The 22207-nt window shown below is 42.6% G+C and overlaps 1 protein-coding gene across 1 annotated transcript in view; it reads right to left on the bottom strand.

Moving 5' to 3' along the window:
• Positions 1-22207, bottom strand: part of PTPRU (protein tyrosine phosphatase receptor type U) — a 422700-nt gene that overhangs the window by 182498 nt on the left and 217995 nt on the right. Inside the window, exon 7 of the mRNA XM_087727684.1 lies at positions 21850-22143. Within this exon, the coding sequence (XP_087583810.1) occupies positions 21850-22143 (294 nt within the window). The remainder of the gene's footprint in view (positions 1-21849; positions 22144-22207) is intronic.

Raw genomic sequence — 22207 nt, forward strand, 5'->3', positions numbered from 1 at the left:
TGGCAGAAGCTAGGACATGTAACGGGAGCTCACTCCGTTATGCAGCGCTAGGGATTCAAACCGCCGAACTGCCAACCTTTCTGATCAACAAACTCAGTGACTTAGCCAATGAGCCACCGCATCCCTTAAGATGCTATAAGCATATATTTTTCTGTTTTCTTAGGGGAATCTCTGGAAGATACCCCATGGTTCAAAATTGCTTCTTGAGCTTTCTTGAGAAAGCTCAGCATATCTCCAGTATATCTCCAGTGTAGTTTGGTCCCAAAAGTGTATAAGAGTGATCAGGTTTCCAATGGTTGCACAGAAAAGACATCATGCCTGATGCAGCATCCATTAGGCAAATAAATTAAATCCAGTATGGACTTCTTGGGGATCAAATTTCTGAAATCCACTGAAAGATGCACCAGCAAATAGCCCAGATGCCAGGACTGAGTAAACTCTGCAAAATCCAAACTTGTCCAGATAAAAATGGGCTCCCTTCCAAAAAGAGGGAATTTCTGCTGAAAATAAATTATGCTTTTGAAAGCAAAAACAAAAAGGAGCAATTTCAAAAGAAGATCAAATTTTGGAGAGATTTACATTTTTAAAACAATGCTCTGCAGAACATTTTAAAAAAATGTTCAGGGAAAAGGGCATTTACGTAAACAAATACCTTAAAAACAACTATATGCAATACGTTGTGCACAAAATCTTGTTCTGTTGATATGAGTTATGGGTGTTTCATTTTTTTTAAAAAAAAAGAGGGGTTTGTTTTCGTGCTTTTCATTTTATTTGACTTGCTTTGCTTAGAACTTCACTAAATCCAAATCCATTCTAAACCCTACTTGGTTTATCTGTTTGCTGTTCAGCTTATGAAGTTTCATACGTATGTATGCGCGTGCCTGTGCATTAGTGTTAATTCCTAGCAACTGCCTGGACATGTCCTGGATGTTTCCTTTACAAGATTGCAAAAATGGTTTACCATTGCCTTCTTCCTGGGGCTGAAAGAGAGTGACTGGCCCAAGATCACCCAACTTGGCTTTCTCATGCATAAGGCAGGACTGGAATTCACAGTCTCCCAGTTCCTAGCCTGGTGCCTTAACCACTGCACCAAAATGACTCTCTTCCAAGCCCTAGTCAAAGTCTCTCCCTCAGTTGTTGGTCCAAAATATGCAGCTCACATTGTATGGTACCCTATACAGCCATGATGGTGAACCAATGGCACGCATGCCACAGGTAGCCCTTTCTGTGGGCATGCGAGCCGTCACCCCCAGTTCAGCTCTGCCATGCATGCTCCCATGCCTCCCGCTGGCCAGCTGGTCTTTGAGTCGCTGCTGTGCATGCGTGGGGGAATGGGGTGCTTGCGGAGGGCGCACACACTTGTGGGGGGTGTATGAACACGTGGGGGGCATATGCGCATGCGGGGGTGGTGCACATGGGGGGCAAGGCACATGTACGGGGATCGCACGTGCATTGCATTTTGGGGGGTCGGGCACATGCTTTGGGCGCTCGGTCCGGAAAAGATTAGGCAACACTGTTCTACACCATGGAACTGGATCTCTTACAAATCAGAGCCCCATCGAATACTCTCAATGCAGGATTATTTCTCTATACAATCGCTCCTTATGTGATTAATAAGATGTAGTACTGTGAGCACCTAGAGAGCAAATATAGCCATAATTAAACACAGCAAGACTGAGACAATTTTAGTTAAAGCAAAATGAGAAAGGACACAACAACTAAAGAGAAAAAAACACACACTTGATCTCTTAAAGCACTTAAATTAGCTATAGAGAAAGAAACGGGTTTTGAACATAAAAAGAGAAGAGTAAAAAGGAACATCTGGCAGGGTTGAGAGGATTTCCTGTCTTGAGTTCCTTTACCGTTGCCTCCTCCTGCCTCTCTTCCAGTTTAATTAGAAGCTCTAAAATTAATTCTGGCTCATGTGTGATTGCTTTCAAATCCTTCCATTGGTTGGACTGCTTTGTCCCCTGACCACATTTCCACATAAACATCTGTTGACAGTTGCTGGATCTGTGTTTACTTGTCCCAAGTGATGAACTCCACAGCTAGAATCTACAATTTTTCAATCAAGCACTTGTTATTTATTGGATCAACCTGGAAAGGAAGGTGTATATACGACTTTTCTGCATAGGTGGACTTCACTTGAGAACATGGTCTTCCTGAATTTGAGCTTATTTCGATACCTTCAGTTGATCATCAGTCTCCGGTTATGGCTTGCTCCTCAGTCTTTTCTGTTTACGTTTTGCTCCTGACTTATAAACTATTTTCTGGTCTCCATTTAATTTTTACTGGTGGCCTATCAAGAGTCCTTAATTGAGTGCACCAATAAAACACTGCAATAAAATCATATTGATGCAACTGTATGCATGACTGTACCAAGATTCAGATTCCAGAATCATTGCCACATTTCTCTTCCTAGTTACCACATAAAATTGTTACATGTGGAGGCTCTTTTGCAAACTCTTTTGGCCTGCCTGGGTTATAGCTCAATAAATTGACATGTTCATATGGACAAATGAACTTCTCCAGATGATCAGACTTCATACAGCATCACTCAGAACAAGTGTTCCAAATGCTTCTACAACTCCCAGCCTTCCTCATTATAGCCCATCTCTCCAGGGCCATCCAAGAGTTGTCATTTTGCAATATCCGAACAGTTTTCCATTCCTCATTTAGAGGCTTATACTGTATGTCAACTCCTCAACACTGTCAGAAGTCATGTGATCTTGTTGAACAGCTTTGCCAAGTAATGCAATTCGCTGTCATAGCTGTGATGATAGCAATCAACTTGGATGGCTTGGAAAGGGATTAGACAAGACTTCTTGGAGGAAAAAAAAAAGCTAACAATGTTAATCGAGGAAAGTAGTGGAAAGTGTTAGCCTGTATGACCTGCTTCTGAGCTTCCCACAGATATCAGTTTCCAATTACGAGAACCAGGATGTTGAACTTGATAGGCATTTTTAAACTACACAAACAAGACTTCCTTTGTTTTCAAGATACTCCAGCTTTGTTTCATAGGGCCAGGCCAGGAAGCAGCCTGAGATCTCTATATGTACTCTCTCGAATCCCATAAGGGAAAAGAGAGAGAGAGAAATGAAATAAAATCAAGGAAAACAAATAAATAGGAGCACTCTGAATTGCATTGGGCACCAAACAGGAAGCTTATGAAAATCTTTAGGCTCTATATGATATGATAAAAGGTTAATAGAATCTGTTCTGGAATCTGTTTTAAGGTTTGTGGTCTCCCAGTGGCCTTTGATATAGCTGGCTATCATCTTAAGACATTAGGATAATCAGTCAATTTTCCAGCTTGCCTTCTCCAAATGGAATGGCGCAGTCTTCTCAAGAGAGATTAGTGGTTTTCTATTTGCAGAGATTAAGGGACTGGGTCCATAAACAGCATTTCGGCATTCAGGAAGCTGCTTAAAACCAAACTATTCCAGAAGACCTTTGCAGAGCAGTGAGTTTGCACCACTGGAGGTTATACGGTAGCACTCTGTTTTTATTATGTTTTTTTATGTTTATGTTTTATGCTTATGTTATTTTAATGTTGTTAATGCATACCTCTGGGAGTCTTTGTTGATTACAGTACACAAAACTAATAAACATTATTTGTTTGTAGGCGTAAAGGGAATGGTTCTGCCTGCCTTAAAGGAAACAATAGTACGCCACCTTCTCAAGAAGCTGGTGCTGGACCCAAAAGTCTTGGACAAAGACTTGTTTGTTTGAGAAAGGCTGCCAAAAAGTTGGTTGGGCTGCAACTTCAGAAGGTCTAGGGCTACTGGGTTATCTGGATCTTTTCTAACTAGGTTTCAAGCTGGGACATAGTACAGAGACATAATTGATCACACTTGTTGATGACCCCCTGGAGTAATCAGGATGGAGATGAGGTCAGTGTCTTGGTTCTCCTTGATCTCACATCAGCTTTTGATACCATCAATTATGGTATCCTTCAGGACCAACTATGTGGTTTGGTAATGGGTAGCATTGTGTCATGTTTTACCTTTCTCCGTCCTACAAATTGCATTTAGGGTGTTCCTTCTATTCCACTACGTTCACCTACAAAAATAGCCATGTATATGCATAAATCTCCCAACTCTGAAGTCTGAGAGAAACAGATGAAAGTGCATTCATATCCCTCTTCTCCCATAGTCAGGATTACGAGAAAGTTATGTTCCAGGCAGATGACAAAGCTCATCAGCCTGGAATCCAAACTGTATAATGGACATTAATACAATCGAGCCAGTCCAGAGGTATTTCACGAGAAGAGTACTCCACTCCACCAATTAGATCCCACAGATTAGGCCTCCTCCGAGTTCCATCAGCCAGTCAATGTCGACTGGCAACCACGCGGAGGAGAGCCTTCTCTGTGGCAGCTCCGACCCTATGGAACGAACTCCCCGTGGAGATTCGTACCCTCACCACCCTCCAGACCTTCCGCATAGCCCTTAAAACCTGGCTGTCCCGACAGGCCTGGGGCTAAAGACCTCACCGTACCCGAATAGTATGAATGTTGTGTTTTTTAATGAAGTACTGTCCTATATGTAACTTGGTTTGTCCCCCGCTCCTTCTGAATTGTGAGCTGCCCTGAGTCCCCCCAGGGAAAAGGGTGGCATACAAATATTAATAAATACCAAATACCACTCCTCTGCTCGCAATAGAATCCCTTATGGCACCAGGCTTGAAATTTTGGGCTTGAACAACCTAGAACTACGCCACCTGCGATCTGATCTAAGCTTAGTACACAAAATTGTCTGCTACAACATCCTACCTGTCAAAGACTACGTCAGCTTCAACTGCAATAATACATGGGGCAAAGAATAGATACAAACTCAAAGTAAACCGCTCCAAACTTGATTGCAAAAAATATGACTTCAGCAACACAGTGGTCAATGCCTGGAATGCACTACCCTACTCTGTTGTTACCTCCTCAAACCCCTGTAACTTTAACCTTAAACTGTCTACCGTGGGCCTCACCCCATTCCTAACAGGTCGGTAAAGCGGGCGTGCATAAGCGCACCAGCATTCCTACCGTCCCTGTCCTACTGCCCCATCTATTTGTACTCATTTCTTATGTATAGATGTATACCTGCTTATACCTATGTCTATATATTATACTTGTTTTCTCACACATGCTTGACAAACCCAATAAATAAATAAATAAATAAATAAATAAATAAATAAATAATAAATAAATAAATAAATAAATAAATAAATAAATAAATAAATAAATAAATAAATCCAACATTTAATAAGCCAGGGTTCATTTAAACCCCTGTATTTGGACCCAATACAGAACCTCTGTTAACCCAGCCCCCTAACATTGATGAGTAATCAAGAGCTTTTAAATGCCTGGAAGAAAATGAAGTTTTAACCAGGCCTCTTGGTCCAAATACCGAAGGAAAATCTGGGTAGGAATATCCTTTGGGGGAAAAATAGCTCCCCATGTTTCTGTCATACCAAAGAAAGTATTGATGGCCGCTTGGAGTTTGATTTCTTCTTGTGTTACAGATTGCGGGCTTGCTTCTATCAATAATAATCCAATTCCTGTAGGAGGACTAAGCCAACTGGAGAATTTAAATTGATCTACGAGCGCTTGAATATTTGGGTTCTGCTTTGGACGTGACATTAACGCGTGATGTAATCGGTAGTTTTCTGGTCTTGAAAACGATCCAAGAATTTAAGTGCGTAATTATTTTTAACACTGTTTTCCAACACGACAGCCAACTGAATATATCCACAGTTGTACAGAAACATATACATCACTTACGGCTTATACAACATCTTGAGAAATAACCCTAGGGAAAATAGGCCTCCAGTGTATCAGAATCACTCTGTTAGACAGTGATTTCAGCTTCATGTATCAGGAGAACAGTTTGCAACTTCTTGCTATATGGCGAGAAGCGATTATAACTTCCCTGTGTAAGCAAAATAACATTGCATTTCCATTAGCAACAAATCTTGTGAGGGTTTTTAGGTGTGTGTAGGGTATCTGAAGTTAAGTTTCAGCATTTCTGTTTTCAAGTCCTTGCAAATAGAAATTGCCCAAATGCTTAGCTTTATTTCTTGGGAAATAATCATACTGATCTTGAGTGATAAATAAAAATATAAATAATTTAGATTTATAAAGCTGTCGAATTCAAAGCAATTCTGGGTGGCATGCAGGGGTGAAATTCAGCAGGTTCTGACAGATTCTGGAGAACTGGTAGAGGAAATTTTGAGTAGTTTGGAGAACTAGCAAATACCACCTCTGGCTGGCCCTGGAGTGGGATGGGAATGGAGATTTTGCAATATCCTTCCCCTGGAGTGGGGAGGGAATTGGGAGTTTGCAGTATCCTTCCCCTGTCATGCCCAACAAGCAATGCTCACAGAACCAGTAGTAAAAAAAAAATGAATTTCACCACTGCATATAACCCACCGATCCCCACACCCTCGATCTCAATACATTGAGCCAGTTAATAAGATTAATAAGACAGAGAACATTACAATAGAGAAGACATGCTTCCTAAGGTGTATCCGATGCCATTGCTTAACAAATAGGACTATATACATGCCATATGGTCAGATACAGAAGCTGAAATGTAATTCTTCTGATAGCTAGGTACTGTCGAGCCTGAATTTGACATATCTGTAGCCATTTTATTTAGCTCTCTATTATACTCATGGTTTTTTTTTTCTTTCTCTTGAGTAAGTAAGGGTTTTTTCGGGCTCCCCTATTCTGACCTAGGCTTCCTTAAAAAGCATGAACCAGAGTCTTGTTCCTGGCAAAACCTCTTTTATTTACACGACTGTGAATTCCTTTCATTCACAGTCAGCATGTCTTGGCAAACTGTGCCAGTCAGGAAGGCATGGCAAAAACAAAGGCAAGTATTTCAGAGGAATATTTATCAACACAAACCTTATCTCGCTTGGAGAACTGCCAGATAACTAGTTTCCAAAGGCAGGGCAAGGCAACACTTGGCACAGAGCCTCTTATAGTCATAAACAGAACTTTCCACTCTTGAAATGACAGAAGGAATGAATTGTTCCCTGCAAAAGTTCACTCCCCATTTGCTCCTCTTTTGTTTCCTATCGGAGCGGCCAATCACCTCCAAGGTGTGGCTTTACTCCCAATTCAACCCTGCTTTCTTAGTTGTTCTTGTCTTCTGGCAGCTCTGCACATGCACACACTGGGAACAGGCTCCAGCTGTTCCTCTGCCACACTGTTGTCTAATTCCCTCTCTGCCTCTGACGCAGAGCTCTCGTCTGAGCTTTCCTCAGCCCCCAGGACTAGCCCATGTTCCTCCCCAACCTCCTCACTGTCTGACTCTTCTGCCAGCTCTCCTGGCCACTGGTGGGCCACAACACTCGCCACATTCTTAAAGGGCAGGAGGAGTGAATAGATAGGGAGAATTGTTTTGGCTAGATGACCTTCTTTCCCGTGGGAACAGAGGCTGCTCCTGCTGAGAACGGAAGGTGGAGTTTGAAGACACCGGGCAATGCGGATTGAGTGTTTATTGGTGAATGTGACTTTTGAGGGATGTTTCTAACTCACAATATTACGTGGTGTAATTCCGGTTTGTGTCAGATCCGGAATTACAACAGACTTTGTCAATTTGACGTCTACCTAAATAAAAGAAATTTGTTTTCAAAGATGGACTTTGCACATTTCTTTTTTGAATGGTTTTCATCACCTGGAAACCTGACATGTACTATGCTATGAAGGTAATGCTAGCACTTTGAATTGCTCCTGGATGATTCCTGGCAATCAGTGCAGCTCATGTAACAGAGATCGTGTGAAATTAGTGTGCTGAGATATGCCTGTACCGGCTCATAAAATGGCATCCGAGACCAGTGAAGACTTTCAAGCAGGGGTGGGCTGCTGGGGGTTTGCAGGGGTTCAGGAGAACCTCTAGCTAAGATTCTGTGCAGTTCGGAGAACCCCCAAATCCCACTTCTGGCTGTATCCTACAACTACATCAGATACAGACTGAACCCTGCCCCATGACACTCTCAGGTCTCAAACACGGGCTTCTAAACTCCTGCCCAGCATTCCAACCACTCAAGCCACCATACTCCTTCACTGAATTAGATAGATCAAATGATCTGATCAGAGCTGAGGCAGAGACAGATGTCAAACAACAATGAACACTCATAGCAGAAAGGAACACGAAATAGGCTTTCTAGAGGTTCCATAAAACGCGTCCACAGTCCTATGCATTTCTTATTCAGACCTTTACCTTTGACATGAATTCATTAAGAAAGGCCTTAGAGGGAACACTGATTAGCTTTATTTAGCAAAGTGAAGATGGCTTTCCTGTCAGCTCCAAGTGGCAATTATAATAGGGTGAATATCCTCATCTTTTCAACACATTCAAGGGGTTTTGAAAGAGATATATTCTTAAACAATGTCATTGAGGGCATACTTAATTAGTTATCATAACTGACATAAGTAATGGCCATCTGCTTTAATAACAGCTCTGCCTTTGTTACCACTATTTGTTTTCACTGATGAAAAGGTTATTCATCTCCACCATGAAGAATCCACTCAAGATTCCTAGGAGGTGTATGGGTCCAAGGGCAGAAAACATTAGAGGAAATCCATGAAAGAACACTACTGATTGGAATTTTTAAAGAGATATTGTGACTCGGTGGCTTAATGATGCTGGAGATGATCTCAGCTGCAGCAGTTGAAACCCAAGCACAGTGTGGCAGCTCCTGTCACTCGCTTCAGCTTCTGTCCACCTAACAGTTCGAAAGCTTGCTCTATGCAAGTAGATAGATAGGTACCACTTCGATGGGGAGATGAGCTGGTGCTCCATGCAGGCAGTCGAATTCTGAAGGCTCGGAAACTTCCCAGTTGTAATGCCCACTTGCAAGGCAGCTCCAGGAAGGGAGGCAGCCTTTGTTGATGCTGCAGGAAGAGCCTCTTAACTTTCTCTCTGGTATGAACCATCCTATGGCACATCCTGGGAAGCACACAAGCATGTCCCCTAACAGGGCTGGTACCTTGACAAACTAAACTATTACTCAGCAATATCACTGTGATCTCCAAACTACGTAACCACACCATACACTAATAATAATAGTGGAATGTCCACTTTGGATGCTAGCCACCAACTGTGTCCTTTTTCTGAACATTCCATTCCATCACCCCATTCCCAGGGGTGAAATTCAGCAGGTTCTGACAGGTTCTGGAGAACCAGTAGTGGAAATTTTGAGTAGTTTGGAGAACCAGCAAATGCCACTTCTGGCTGGTCCCAGAGAGGGGTGGGAATGGAGATTTTGCAATATCCTTCCCCTGGAATGGGATGGGAATGGAGATTTTGCAATATCCTTCCCCTGGAGTGGGGTGGGAATGGTGATTTTGTAATATCCTTCCCCTGGAGTGGGGTGGGAATGGAGATTTTGCAATATCCTTCCCCTGCCACTCCCACCAAGCCACATCCACAGAACCGGTAGTAAAAAAAACATTTGAATTACACCACTGTCCATCCCATTCTGATTGTTAGGAGTGCTCCAAAATTTCAATCTTTTTCCAAGATACTTGGAATTGAACCCGAAGCCTGCTACGTGTGAAGCATGTGCTCTGATATTAGCATGACTAGGACAAATCAGGAGTCATGTCCTTCTGGCATGAGAAAGACAATTGAAAAAGAAATGATGGCACTGGAGTAATTTAAAGAGAGGAAATCAACACAGCATGACAGGGACAATGAAAAACTGCTTTCCTTGCCTGACATTGGAAGAACCCGTTCATTTTCTGCTCGTGGTCTTCAGAATCAATTCACCCCAGTCTCTTGGGAGCAGCCCAGACCAGAAGTGGGAATGCCAGACTTCAAATTTCAGGGTTGTTGTTGTTTTTTTTACTTTTTATTTTATTGTGATTTAAATGATTAGCAACAAAAAGGCCGGCTGAAATCGCTGGGCCTATGTAAGCAGACTTGCAAGCACTTTAGTCAAGTAGCAAAAGTGTCTGAACGCATTAATATTGCTGAATACATCCATACAATTAGCGCCGTTACAAAGCTGCCTAAGGTTATTGGAGCTATTATAACTGTAATGTACCCAGGTATGGCAGCTTAGTCTATGTCAATCACGACTAGAAGCATACGAAAAAGAACTCTCTGTGCCCCAGGCTGCCTCTGGGAAAAAGCTGGGAAAGTTATGTGCTCAGAAAAAGGTTGTCATATGTACAGAGCCTATTCTCTCTCTCTCTCTCTCTCTCTCTCTCTCTCTCTCTCTCTCTCTCTCTCTCTCTCTCTCTCTCTCTCTCTCTCTCTCTCCCTCCCTCCCTCCCTCCCTCCCTCCCTCTCTCTCTCTCTCTCTCTCACACACACACACACACACACACACACACACACACACCAGAGGTGGTATTCAGTCAGTTCTGACAGGTTCTGGAGAACCGGTAGTGGAAATTTTGAGTAGTTCAGCGAACCGGCAAATAGGCTGGCCCCGCCCATCCTACCTCCCAACCTCCTAGTTGATCTTCATTTGTTGCCCTGCACAGGAGAACAGAGCTGGAAAGCAGGTTAGTGCGGTGGGGAGGGGACTCTAAATGAAATCAAAACTAGCACATTGGACAAGTCATTGGACAGAATGAATGTACCAACAAAAGCAAGGTTAGAGAACTAGGGTTGTGTTGTAATGAAGATGTTAGGGCAGGAACACCTCCATTCTAGTCCACCTTCCATCATGGAAACTCAATGTACTGTATGTCTCTCTCAGCCCATAGTGTCTTGTTGTGAGAAAAATAGGAAATGTATGCTACTTTGAGCTCCTGTACAAAGAAGGCAGGATATAAATCAAATAAAGGAAGTTACAGGGACATTTTTAGTCCTTAACCAACCTTTGGGAAGATGTAAGTAGCTCATTCCAGCTTTTTCATTCCTTCTCATTTCATTTTCTGTATTCAGTAAAGGCTCTGAGAAGGAAGAACATCTGATGCTCTGCAATCAATTATTTGTATTGGAACATGAAAAATTGACACACTCAATTGGACTAGCTGCCTACCTAGCTCAGTGTGATTGATGGCAGTGCTCCAAAATGCTCAGAAAAAAAGTTCCACTCGCCTAAGACAGTCAACATCTTTTTTTAATTGAATGTTCTGAGAACTACAATGGTGATCTTCTGATTGGAACAACCAACAACTGTCTTATGTGGCCTCAACATCTAAAATATGGAATTTGGGATTGAAATGTTATTGGGTGAGATTCACTCTATTTCCCTAACTTTGGAGACCATCTAGAATAATAGCATAAAGGATGATTTTGGAGTGTGTGTCTTCTTTCAGCACAGCTGCTCCAAGACATTTTGATCCTTGAAGAACAGCAGCAAAGAGCAAGCTGCGGAATATCCCAAACCAATTTGTGTTGTTTTGATACACAAAGCAGAAATAAAACAGCAGCACCTCCTCCTCCTCCTCCTCCTATGTCTGAGATCTAACACAATGCGAACAGTAAGGAATAGTTTGGATTCACATCAAGCTTCCAGCCTGAGGCAGCTTCTCTCCTTCTGCCCCTTGATCCCAGTGTGGGCTGGAGTCAACATGCTATTGCTGAAGCTTGGTCTTGATGGGGGAAAGGCAGAACACTCTTATCCTCCAGACTTGGCAGAAAGTCAAGAAAGCATCTTTTCTTTCTCCAACTACTTCATTCCAGCCCAAGAAGACCAAAAAGCACAAAATCAAAGAAGAAGAAGCCAAAACAGCATCCTTAAACATCAAAGAGATAATAAGTCTTGCTGGATGCAATCTGAGTTGGCCACCAGGACCAGAGGCGTGTTCAGGATGGGACACATCCTGAGGATTCAGAAGTTCCTTTCGGGCCCAGCACAAGTCCAAAAGCTTGGAAGAAGAGACGTCGTATCCCGGTGCTTGGATCCTGCAACATTATTCTGGGACGTGTATATTCGCCTGCATTCGCAAGCCAATTAATGTGACTGCAGGGTAGCAGATGCTGCTACTAACCGTGCTTAGCTCCCTTCACAAAGCACTGGTGCCGCAAGCCAATGTGCCACATCAAGAAACTCCCCGCACAGTCGGCAACGTCAGGAAGCCTGATGACCCCTACCTCCCTTACAAGTCAGACACACTTTTCAACTGCCCCAAAAGGAGAGCAGAGCGACAGAAACAAAAGCAAGCCAAGTCATCTCCAAGTCTCGCCTCCCCAGCTTTTTGACGTCCTTAACATTTCCACCGGTGCCCCAGGGTACGGGGAGAAGTTCAGGCATCCGCCCGCTCGATTCCTGCCTGCCAGAGCTTTGCATGAGAAATGCTGGGAATTGGCCAAGATGCCAGCCCCTTCCCTTGCTAATCAAATGCAAATAAGCATTTCCATAAAGGAGAAAGAGTGGCAGGTGCAGGCACTCATGAACTATATAAACATATGGCAGGGTTCTGTCCGGAAAGTGGGGGAAAGGGAAATGTCAAAGGAGAGCAGAAGGAAAGAGAAGAGAAAGGTTTTATGATAACACAAAAAGAATCTAACAAGAATCTGGAAGGAAAACATACTTGTGGCGAGATACTTCCACATCCTGGAAAGATCTCAGATGCTTCAAGTCAACTTATAGCCAACTGTGATGGGCAGGTGCAGGGAAATACTATTATCTTGCAGGAGGAAGACAAGTGAGATGCAAAATGTTTCAGCTTGTTCGTTTTAAGACTTTAAAATGGTTAAAGGAGAACTTGATTCGGTATAAGGCTCTACTCGCTATCCTGCCCCATAACCTCTTTGCTTTAAAAAATGAAAATTGAGAATGTAACATACAATAATATAGAGTAATAGGATTGGAAAAGACTTTAGAAGTCCTCTAGTCCAACCATTCTAGACAAATGATTGTCCAATCTCTTCTTGAAAACCTCCAGTGATGGAGCACCCATAACTTCTGGAGGTACCGTAAGCCGTTCCATTGATTAATTGTTATCACTGTTAAGAAATTTCTCCTTAGTTCTAGGTTGGATCTCTCTTTCATGATCTTCCACCCATTAATTCTTGTCCTGCCCTCTGGTGTTTTCGAAAATAGGTCAAGTCCCTTTTCTCTCTCATTCCCTTTTCAGGGGTGTGCAGAAGAGCGCAAAGGGGGCTTAAGGGTCACTTGGAATTAGAGAGCCACCACCTTATCCAACTCTCAAATCCAGCCAGAATGATTCTAGAACTAGACACAGGATAGTATAAGAGAACCCTGAATTCCTACATCAGGGGTGTCAAACACAAGGCTCGCAGGCCGGATTTGGCCCTCAATACAATTGGATCCAGCCCATGGGGCCATCCTGGAAAATATAAAGCGCCAACCCACGTCATTTTGGCCCAGTCTACCCAATGCGAAGAGGAAACATTGGGCCAGTGTGGCTTTGGCCCGGTCTACCCAGTGCAAACTGGAAACATGCCAGCAGTTTGGGGAGTGGTGTCAAGCTGGCCTTGCCCACATGGTTGGCCACACCTAGCCAGTCAGGCATGCCTATCTGGCCCCCTGAGGGGCCCTCAATGAAATTGAGTCTGACACCCCTGTCCTACATGGATGCATAACAAAAAGTGGAAACCATAGTACAGTGTTTCTCAACCTTGGCTACTTGAAGATGTCTGGACTTCAACTCCCAGAATTCCCCAGCCAGCGAATGCGAATGCTGGCTGGGGAATTCTGGGAGTTGAAGTCCAGACATCTTCAAGTGGCCAAGGTTGAGAAACACTGCCATAGAAGCTGGAGACAGGACAGAGGACTCCTTGCAAACCTCTGGCCATGGTGGACTGGATCTCCATGCTCTTTTTCCCTAATTAAAAAACAGCCAAGAAGGCAAAACAACCCATTTTCCTTCCCTATGAGGGAAAAATAGGCTTGGAAGCCATGTTTTACATTTGGGCCTACCACATTTTCTACTGTGGGAAAGTGGGAGAAGCGATTGTATGGAGTATGGGAAATACATACTCTAAATGCTCTGCACATGGAGTGGTGTGACTGGGAGGCATCTCCAGTTGGGATGGTGCCTGATTGGGCCATGGGATGGACATGTGTGTGCTGGGCAGGGACTTGAATGTTCATTTGGGTGGGGGAAACCTGGAGACTTTCAGATTTGGGTTTTCCCAGATGTGCCAATATGACATCTCTCATAAAATGGCACTTTGAGGAACCTCAAGCCTCAGAGTCTTCTTTCGTTGGGGGTGTTACTTGGAACGCTGACAAAGAGGGATTTTGGAGTCATAAGGAAATATTTTTCCACAATATTCTCTGGTGTGAAGAGAAAAAAGAAACAGAAAATGAGATCTAAAGCACACCATTGGTTATCAACAGCAGGGTCAATCTTCAATCTCCTCCCATAAGGCCACTTAATTTCAAAGACTTTGCTGAGCAAAAGGTCACAGGACCTTCTCTTTAAAAAGTCACAGAGAATTTAGACCAAACACAGGGCCTCAAGGAGACATTATTCCACACTGTGATGAATAACATTTATCATCCTATGGTCTTTGTTCCTAATAGGCACAAATCTCAGGTTCACAAAATAGGTTATCTTGAGTTGAGCCCCAAGAGCAGATGTTAAACTAACCGGGTATAGGGCTACATTTTAAATAACAGGCTGGGTGAAATTTATTAGATGCCTGGGAAGGAAATCTGCTGATACAGAACCAGAGGCAAAAAAGGGCTAAGACATCATCCTGCATCAGAAACCTGGAGTTAGCCCATATGGGTAGTCCTCGACTTACGGCCACAACATTTCTGCTGCTAAGTGAGACATGTGTTAAACGGGTTTGGCCCCATTTCATGACCTTGCTTGCCACCGTTAAGTGAATTGCTGCCGATGTTAAGTTAGGAACACGGTTGTTGAGTGGACCTAGCTTCCCCGTTGATTTTGCTTTGTCGGAAGGTCACCAAAGGGGATATCACATGACTCTGGGACATCACAACCGTCATAAATATGAATCAGATGCTAAGCAGCTGAATTGTAATTATGTGATTAAAACGGTGGCGGGGGGGCTGTGATGGTTATTAAACGTGAAAATTGTGTTTCTGTGCTGTTGTAACTTTGAACAGTGACTAAACAAACTGTTATTTATATATATTTATTTATAATTATATTTATATAAATATTTATACTTCCTATTTCTTAACCACCAAGTAGTGCGGTGGCCTAGAGGTGGAGCTCTCGCCTCACAATCAGGAGGCTGTGAGTTCGATCCTGAGTAGAGGCAAATATTTCTCTCTTTGGGCACACTGAGCATATATCTCCTGAACAAAACTCCGCATTGGCGACAGGAAGGCATCTGGCCAGTAAACACTTGGCTCCATTCAGTAGCCCAGATTCTACTCTGCAAGGGATTATGGGGCTATTAAAAATGATGAAGATATATATATAAGTATAATATAAGGAAACTAGATGAAAATTGCCAACAGCGATTTGGAAAGAAGGATTAGAAAAGTCTATTATTAAATATTATGGATGTTTAGCTAGAATAGGACATAAGAATTCAGTGTTATTGGAGGATTTTAGAAATATTAAATGAAATGCCTGTATGTGGTTATGTATTAAAGTTTGGTATATTTTATGATAAAGGACGTTTAAATAATTATAGTCAAACATAAATGGAGGTATAAGAGTAACATGTATAAACATTTGCGTTAAAATTCTTGAGTTAATATGAATTATGCTTGATGACTGTGGAAGAGATGCACGAAAACCTTTTGTAACCAACTGATACACTTTCTACAGTATGTATGGATTGGAATTTTTTTTATGTTGTCTTTTATGTTTAAAAATAAAAAAATTGCAAAAAAAAATGATGAAGATTATGTTTTCTTAACCACCCACCACCCTTGGTTAAGGTTTTGCAAATCCCTTTCTTTTCTGGAAGAAATTGTTCAGGTTTACAAAGAGCTGTGTTAGCTTTGCACAGTAGAAGATGCTCAGCTCAGACTGTCTCAACTTGATGCGATCATAGAAAAATGATTGTTTTGTTCAAATAGCGGGTGATTCTGAAAACCAATTATCAAAAGTGGGGGGGAGGGAAATGGGTAGGGAAAGGAATCAAGTGAAGTCCAATCCTGAGGTGCAAATCCCAGGGGTCCTGAGCAGTATAGCAAGCGTTGAGGCATGCTGGGAATTGTAGTTCTACCCTTGGTTTTGAAATGCAGCTGCATCTTTGGGAGCAAGGAACAGAAGTGTCATTGTGCCTCATTAATATTTATTATAGGGACTGCTTTATATCAAGCTGAATTCTTGATCCTTGCTCTCCTTAGTTTTTCCACCAGAAATGTCCTTCCCTGTCACCTGCTAGATGATTTTTGAACTGGGAATGTCAAGAGTGGCATCTAAGACCTTTCGCACACAAAACATGCATTTTAGCAAAGCAGTTTTTAAAACAATTTTCAATTGAGGGTGACACTGACAGGGTTTTGAAAAACCTATTCTTCTGATCCTTGGGTCACTTCTCTTGCAATATAGAGCAACAACATTCATGGACCATTTCTCCCTTTCACATGCAAAACTGATGAATGCACCAAGATGTAACGGTATGTGAGAAAGACCTTGGAAGACAGGGCAAAGAGATGCAGCCTAGCGAATGGTCACATAAGAGGCATCGTAGCCCGCAACTCCATAATGGGTGGAGCAAGAAGCTAAGAAGGGACCCTTTCTAAGTTCCTTTGGCTGTAAAGGTCATGGTGGGAGAATTTTACTTTCAGATTTACAAGATTCTGTAAAAGTAGCTTTACAATAATGAGGGAATAGCTTATCTCAGTGGTGGTAAACCTATGGCACACATGCCAGAGGTGGCATGCAGAGTCCTCTCTGTGGGCACACCTGCCATCGCCAGCTGCTATTCGCAGGCGCCGGAGCACCAGAAAACAGCATGAAAACAGCCCAAAAAACCAGCAAAAAAATCAGGCCATTTTTTCAGGCCATTTTTCATTTGTTTTGGGGCCAAAACAGCCCAAAAAACAGCCTGAAAGTGGCTCAAAAACTGCCTTGGAAAATCGCCTGAAAATGGCCCAAAAGACGCCCAAAACTGCCCCCCAAAAAGGGAAGCACATCGGCCAGCTGGTCTTTGGGTTTCCGGTGCTCCAGCATGCACATGCGCCTACATTTACGCACATACATGTGCATTCCAGTTTGGGCCCTCGATGCCAAAAAGGTTCACTATCACTGGCTTATCTGATCGTGTATCCTGTCTGGTTTGCCTGCGAAGGCTGGCACAAATTCAGCAGTATTCCCCTTAAGGATAATTGTTGTACAGGCTTCCCTTAAGGTATTTGCTGAGAACTGTTGGTCCTGTCTCATAAAGAGTGGTGCTGCGGGGTCAAGTGAGGATCTCTACCAGCATAACAAGGACGTCAAGTTGACTGGCTAACAAAGGCAGTGTCGCTATCAAGCGCAGTGCTCAAAATCCCAGCTGAGATACCTGCAACCCAAGGCCCTGGGATCCTCTCTAGAGATTCCAATTTTCTATCTGCCAAGTCAGCCACTCCGCTCCCGCCAATGTGTGTGGAATCACACAGCAGGCAAAGCAAGAGAATCAATTAGCAGCACAGCCTCGCTTTTCTCTAGCATGAGTCGGGGCAGCTAATGTTCTGCAGCCATTGCAAGCAGCCAACAGTTTCTGAGCTCCCACCGATACGGCTTCTTCTGCAAAGGGTATTTTGGTTTAAAAGCAATTGTAGCAGGGAACTGCTGAAGATGGAGCTGCTGAAGATGGAGCTGCTGAAGATGGAGAGAACACGTCTACCATAATTAACTCAGAGAATTCCATTATTAATCACAGAGGCCACAGTTCCTAGAGCAGAGCAGGATATGGATAGCAGCGAGTCACAAATAAGATTCAGGCAAAAAGCCTTGATGCTTTCTTTCTTTCTTTCTTTCTTTCTTTCTTTCTTTCTTTCTTTCTTTCTTTCTTTCTTTCTTTCTTATTTCTTTCTTTCTTAATGGAAGAAATGAGATGTACTTGTCAACAACATGATTTTTTAGCCAGGCGGGTGAAGATGGATGGGTTAGCATTTTAAGAGAAAGGTTGGTTTGGAATAAGCTGCTAGACAGAGATTCAAGACAGAAGAGCAATCAGGATGGGAGGGCAACGATAAAAACCAGGAGGCCAGACTGGAAAAGCAAGGTAGAATATAAGATCAGGCGATGTAGAAAGAACATTCTTCCTTTCGTCTTTCAGTTTTTATAGCAAAGCAAAAGCAGGATTTGTACAGCGTAGTTACCCACGGCTAATTAATTATCGTACATTAGGCAATTAACCCATTTTCTCTGGGTTCGCATGACATATGAACCCAAGGGGCTGCACTCCAAAACGCAGTGGTGAAGCCCAGATAAAAATATAAGTTTTAAGTTCATCACATTTGCACTGAATTTAATTTAATTTAAATGTATATTTAATATGATAATCCTCCAATTGTGTTTCTAATCAAAATCCCCTTTCTATCATGTTCCAATTTTCAGTTTGAGAAAAATATTTGAAGGTCTCTGCGGGTTGCACCAATCTTTAAATGTCCACATACAGAATTTGGACCTTCAATTCTACAACTCTTGTTTAATATACAGTAGCACATACAGTATCTTTGAACAGATAAGACAGGTAATCCTCTACTTATGATGACAATCTGGACCAGAATTTCCATTCTTAAACTGAGTTATGCCGGATTTTTACATCCTTTTTGCCACAGTTGTTAAGCAAAGGATTAAAGTCCATTTATACAATACAGGTACAACAGTTCACTTATTGTCTGTTTGAACTTACAATGGAACTGAAAAAAAGTGACTTATGACCATTTTTCACCCTTATGGTCGTGGGATTTACATTCAGATGCTTGATAACTGACTCACACTTATTGCAATGACCCGGGGTCATGTGAACATATTTTGCAACTTTCTGACAAGAAAAAGCCAATGGGGAAACCAAATTCACTTAACAACCGAGTTGCTAATTTAACAACAGCAGTGATTCCCTTAACACATGTTGCAAAAAAGTCATAAAACTCACTTCACCTAAATTTTCAGCTCCGTTGTGGTTGTACATTGAGAACTGTAGTACCACCTTTACTCTTGAATTTCAAACATGTAAGGGATCATGTACAAAACCAATGGAAGGAATGCTGCAATAATGTTCAGAGTTTTTCTAAAGCTCCCCTCTTTTCTGCCCTTTCAACCAGAGGCAGCACTAACTTTAAACATCTCCCACTTTTCAAGATGACTACTTGCTCCCAGGCATGAATTACAAACCATGTATCAGGCCTGCAGCCATCTTTTCTTTTGGATCTTTGGCCTGCCACACTTTTGAATATTCTACTGTGCATTTTCTATTGTGGGAAAATGGGGGGGGGATTGTACGGAATGAGATGCTATGTAGCCATAACAACATTCTTTCCATAAAGCCAAGGTCATCCTTCGTCTTTGCACCTCTGCACCTGACCGGAACTGGATGGGTGGAACTGGCAGCATGGCAGTGGGAGATTGGACCATGTGATGAATTTGTGGGTGTGGGGGCAAGATCTTGAACTTTCAACCGGGTGGGGAAAAACTGGGAAGCTTTCAGATTTGGGTTTTCCCAGATGTGCCAACATGGCTCTCTTCATCAATTGGAACTTTGAGAAATGCTTTGCCTTGGACAAGCATTTTGGATGCTATTTGGAACCCCGACACCATGGATATCCTCAACAGCTAAGCCACATTGTCCCTGGCCTTTATCAATTCACCTGCTGCCAACAACTCTGACTGTTCTTTTGCTCAGCTGCCGATGCAATGATCATTCGTCATCCTAACACAATCCCTGTGGGTGAGCAACACCGTAAATCTGGATCACAAGAGCTGGCTTTTTTGGGAAAAAGGCATTTCATCAGAGTGCATTTGCACTCTCAAGTTGGTCGTTAGTGCTCATCTAATTGCAAGCACAGTAAACACCTCCACCTGTGGAAGTCAGCCAAGTACTTAAGGAACTTGTCATAACATCCTAACTAGGTAGAGTAGAAAGTACAGGTAGTCTTCAATTTACAACCATTCTTTACTGACTGAAGTACAACAGCAGGGGGGGTGGGGTGACTTATGATCAAGGGTGGGTTCCTGCCAGTCCTAACCTCTTCTATAGAAGAGGTTCCACAAATCTACAGTGCCATTTGGAACCAGTTCCAGCTCCCTCCCCCCGCCCGTCCCCACATCATCAAGATAAAGAAAGAGAAGAGGAATTCTGGGAGTTGAAGTCCACAAGTCTTAAAGCTATCAAGTTTGAACACCCCTGGGGTTTTTTTCTAAAGGGTTAGGGGTGCAAGGGTCTTGTAACTTGACAGCTTTAAGACTTGCCCACTTCAATGCCAGAGTTCCTGAACCAACATTTTGGTTGCTAAGCAAGAGTGTTGTTAAGTGAGTTTCACCACATTTTACAAGTTGGCCACGCTCACCCAGTCACATCGCCGGCAAGCCACTCCCACCCAGTCACACGGCTGGCAAGCCACTCCCACAAAGCAGGCCACACCTACAGAAGAGGTTCTAAAAAAATTTGAAACCCACCACTGCTTATGATCATTTTTCACACTTACAACCATTCATCATCATCTGCCTTCAATGACCCCATAATCCCTTGTGGCGTGGAATCTGGGCAACTGAACGGATCCAAGTGTTTACTGGCTGGATGCCCTTCCTGTCATCAATGTGGAGTTTTATTCAGCAGATATAATCTCATTGTGCCCAGAAAGAGAAATATCCGCCTCTACCTAGGATCAAACTTTCAGTCTCCTGATTGCAAGGTGAGAGTTTTACATCTAGGCCACCACACCACTCTATACTTGCAACCATTGCAGTGATCAAAATCTGGATGCTTGGCAACTGGCATGCATTTATGACGGTTGCAGTTTCCCAGGGTCTCAAGTGATCATCTTTCGCAACCTTCTGACAAGGAAAGTCAAGGGGGAAGCCAAATTCACTTAACAACCCTGTTACCAACTTAACAACTGCAATGATTCAGTTATGACTAGGCTACCTGTACTTACACTGGTGTCTTGAAAACCTCTGCCCCATGTCATGTCTAAACTACTTTGAATCACAGCTCTTGCAAAACTCAATTGTTGATGGTCAAGTGATGAGGAAATAGAGCATTAAGATTCTCCACCTCTATGCATGCTCTATTTCCAGAATATTCTTGCACAGACAAATCCCTTCTTTGTTGTTGTTTGTCTGTTTGGAGAGGGGGTCACTTTGAGTGAATCCATACTGGTAGAGTGTTTATTTTACTTTGTCGATGTTTTGTTTTTTAAGTTCCATTAAAAACTCATTCATGGTTTTTTCCTCTGCTATTTAGAGATTTTTCCCCGTCTCTTTCATATGTGTAATTGTTAATTTACGTCTCACTGAACAAACCATATTCTGTCATACAAATATTTCTAATTATTGTTAAGTTTCCCCAACGTGCAGTTCATTTATAAATATTTTTTTTCCTGGATAAAAGGACCTCTTTTAGGTCCTGTTCGTTTAGGTGTAGAACTTCTAGAAATATACACTCTTTTTTTTTCCACAGGCAGCTTTTACCTTTTAAAAAAAGGCAGATCATTGTCCAGTAAAAGATAGACACGAACATATTCCATGGAGTGCCACTGTCCATGCTTTCGCTGAGTTTGTTTTGGCAGATTTTAAAACAAGTTCTCAGAGATAGCCATGGCAATGTTATTCCTTCTTTAGTTCAACCTGTGATTCTTTGATTTTAGAGTCAGATTAAAAGCATGGTAAGCAATATTAGATATACACCAGTGCAAATAAATAAATAAGACTGGATATTATCTCAGCCTTCATGTTGTTATCCCTGCAAGCAGGTAAAAACTGCCCTGTGGCCAAAGCATCACCGTTGTGCTCTCAATGGTTTTCTTGATACACAAAGTAATGAAGACTCTTACCTGCACACTTTGTCCTACTGATGAGTGGAGGTCCAGGTTTGCCAGTCCCACCATCTCCTGGCCGGGTCAGCAGGACGCTGATTTCATACTCTGTGTCGGGATCAAGATGCCATAACTTATAGGTCTGCATGTTCACAGCGTGTACTTCAGACCAAGGTCCAGAAGTCATCCGGTACTCAATCTCTTTTCTTACGATAGGACCATCTCCGATGATTGAGTTGGTATTGAGCTGGATGATTAAGTATGTTGAGCCTGCTCTCAAAAGCTGTGGGGGTGCGATGGGTGTTGGGGGCTCTGTTAAGAGGAAAAAGAAGTAGTAAGTTGACCTGTTCTTCTGGACACTTTCAAACAGCTCTCC

The sequence above is a fragment of the Thamnophis sirtalis genome, unplaced genomic scaffold (assembly GCF_051295495.1).
Source record: "Thamnophis sirtalis isolate CommonGarterSnake01/CBP01778 unplaced genomic scaffold, rThaSir2_p1.2 scaffold_13, whole genome shotgun sequence".
In the NCBI taxonomy this organism is placed as follows: Eukaryota; Metazoa; Chordata; class Lepidosauria; order Squamata; family Natricidae; genus Thamnophis; species Thamnophis sirtalis.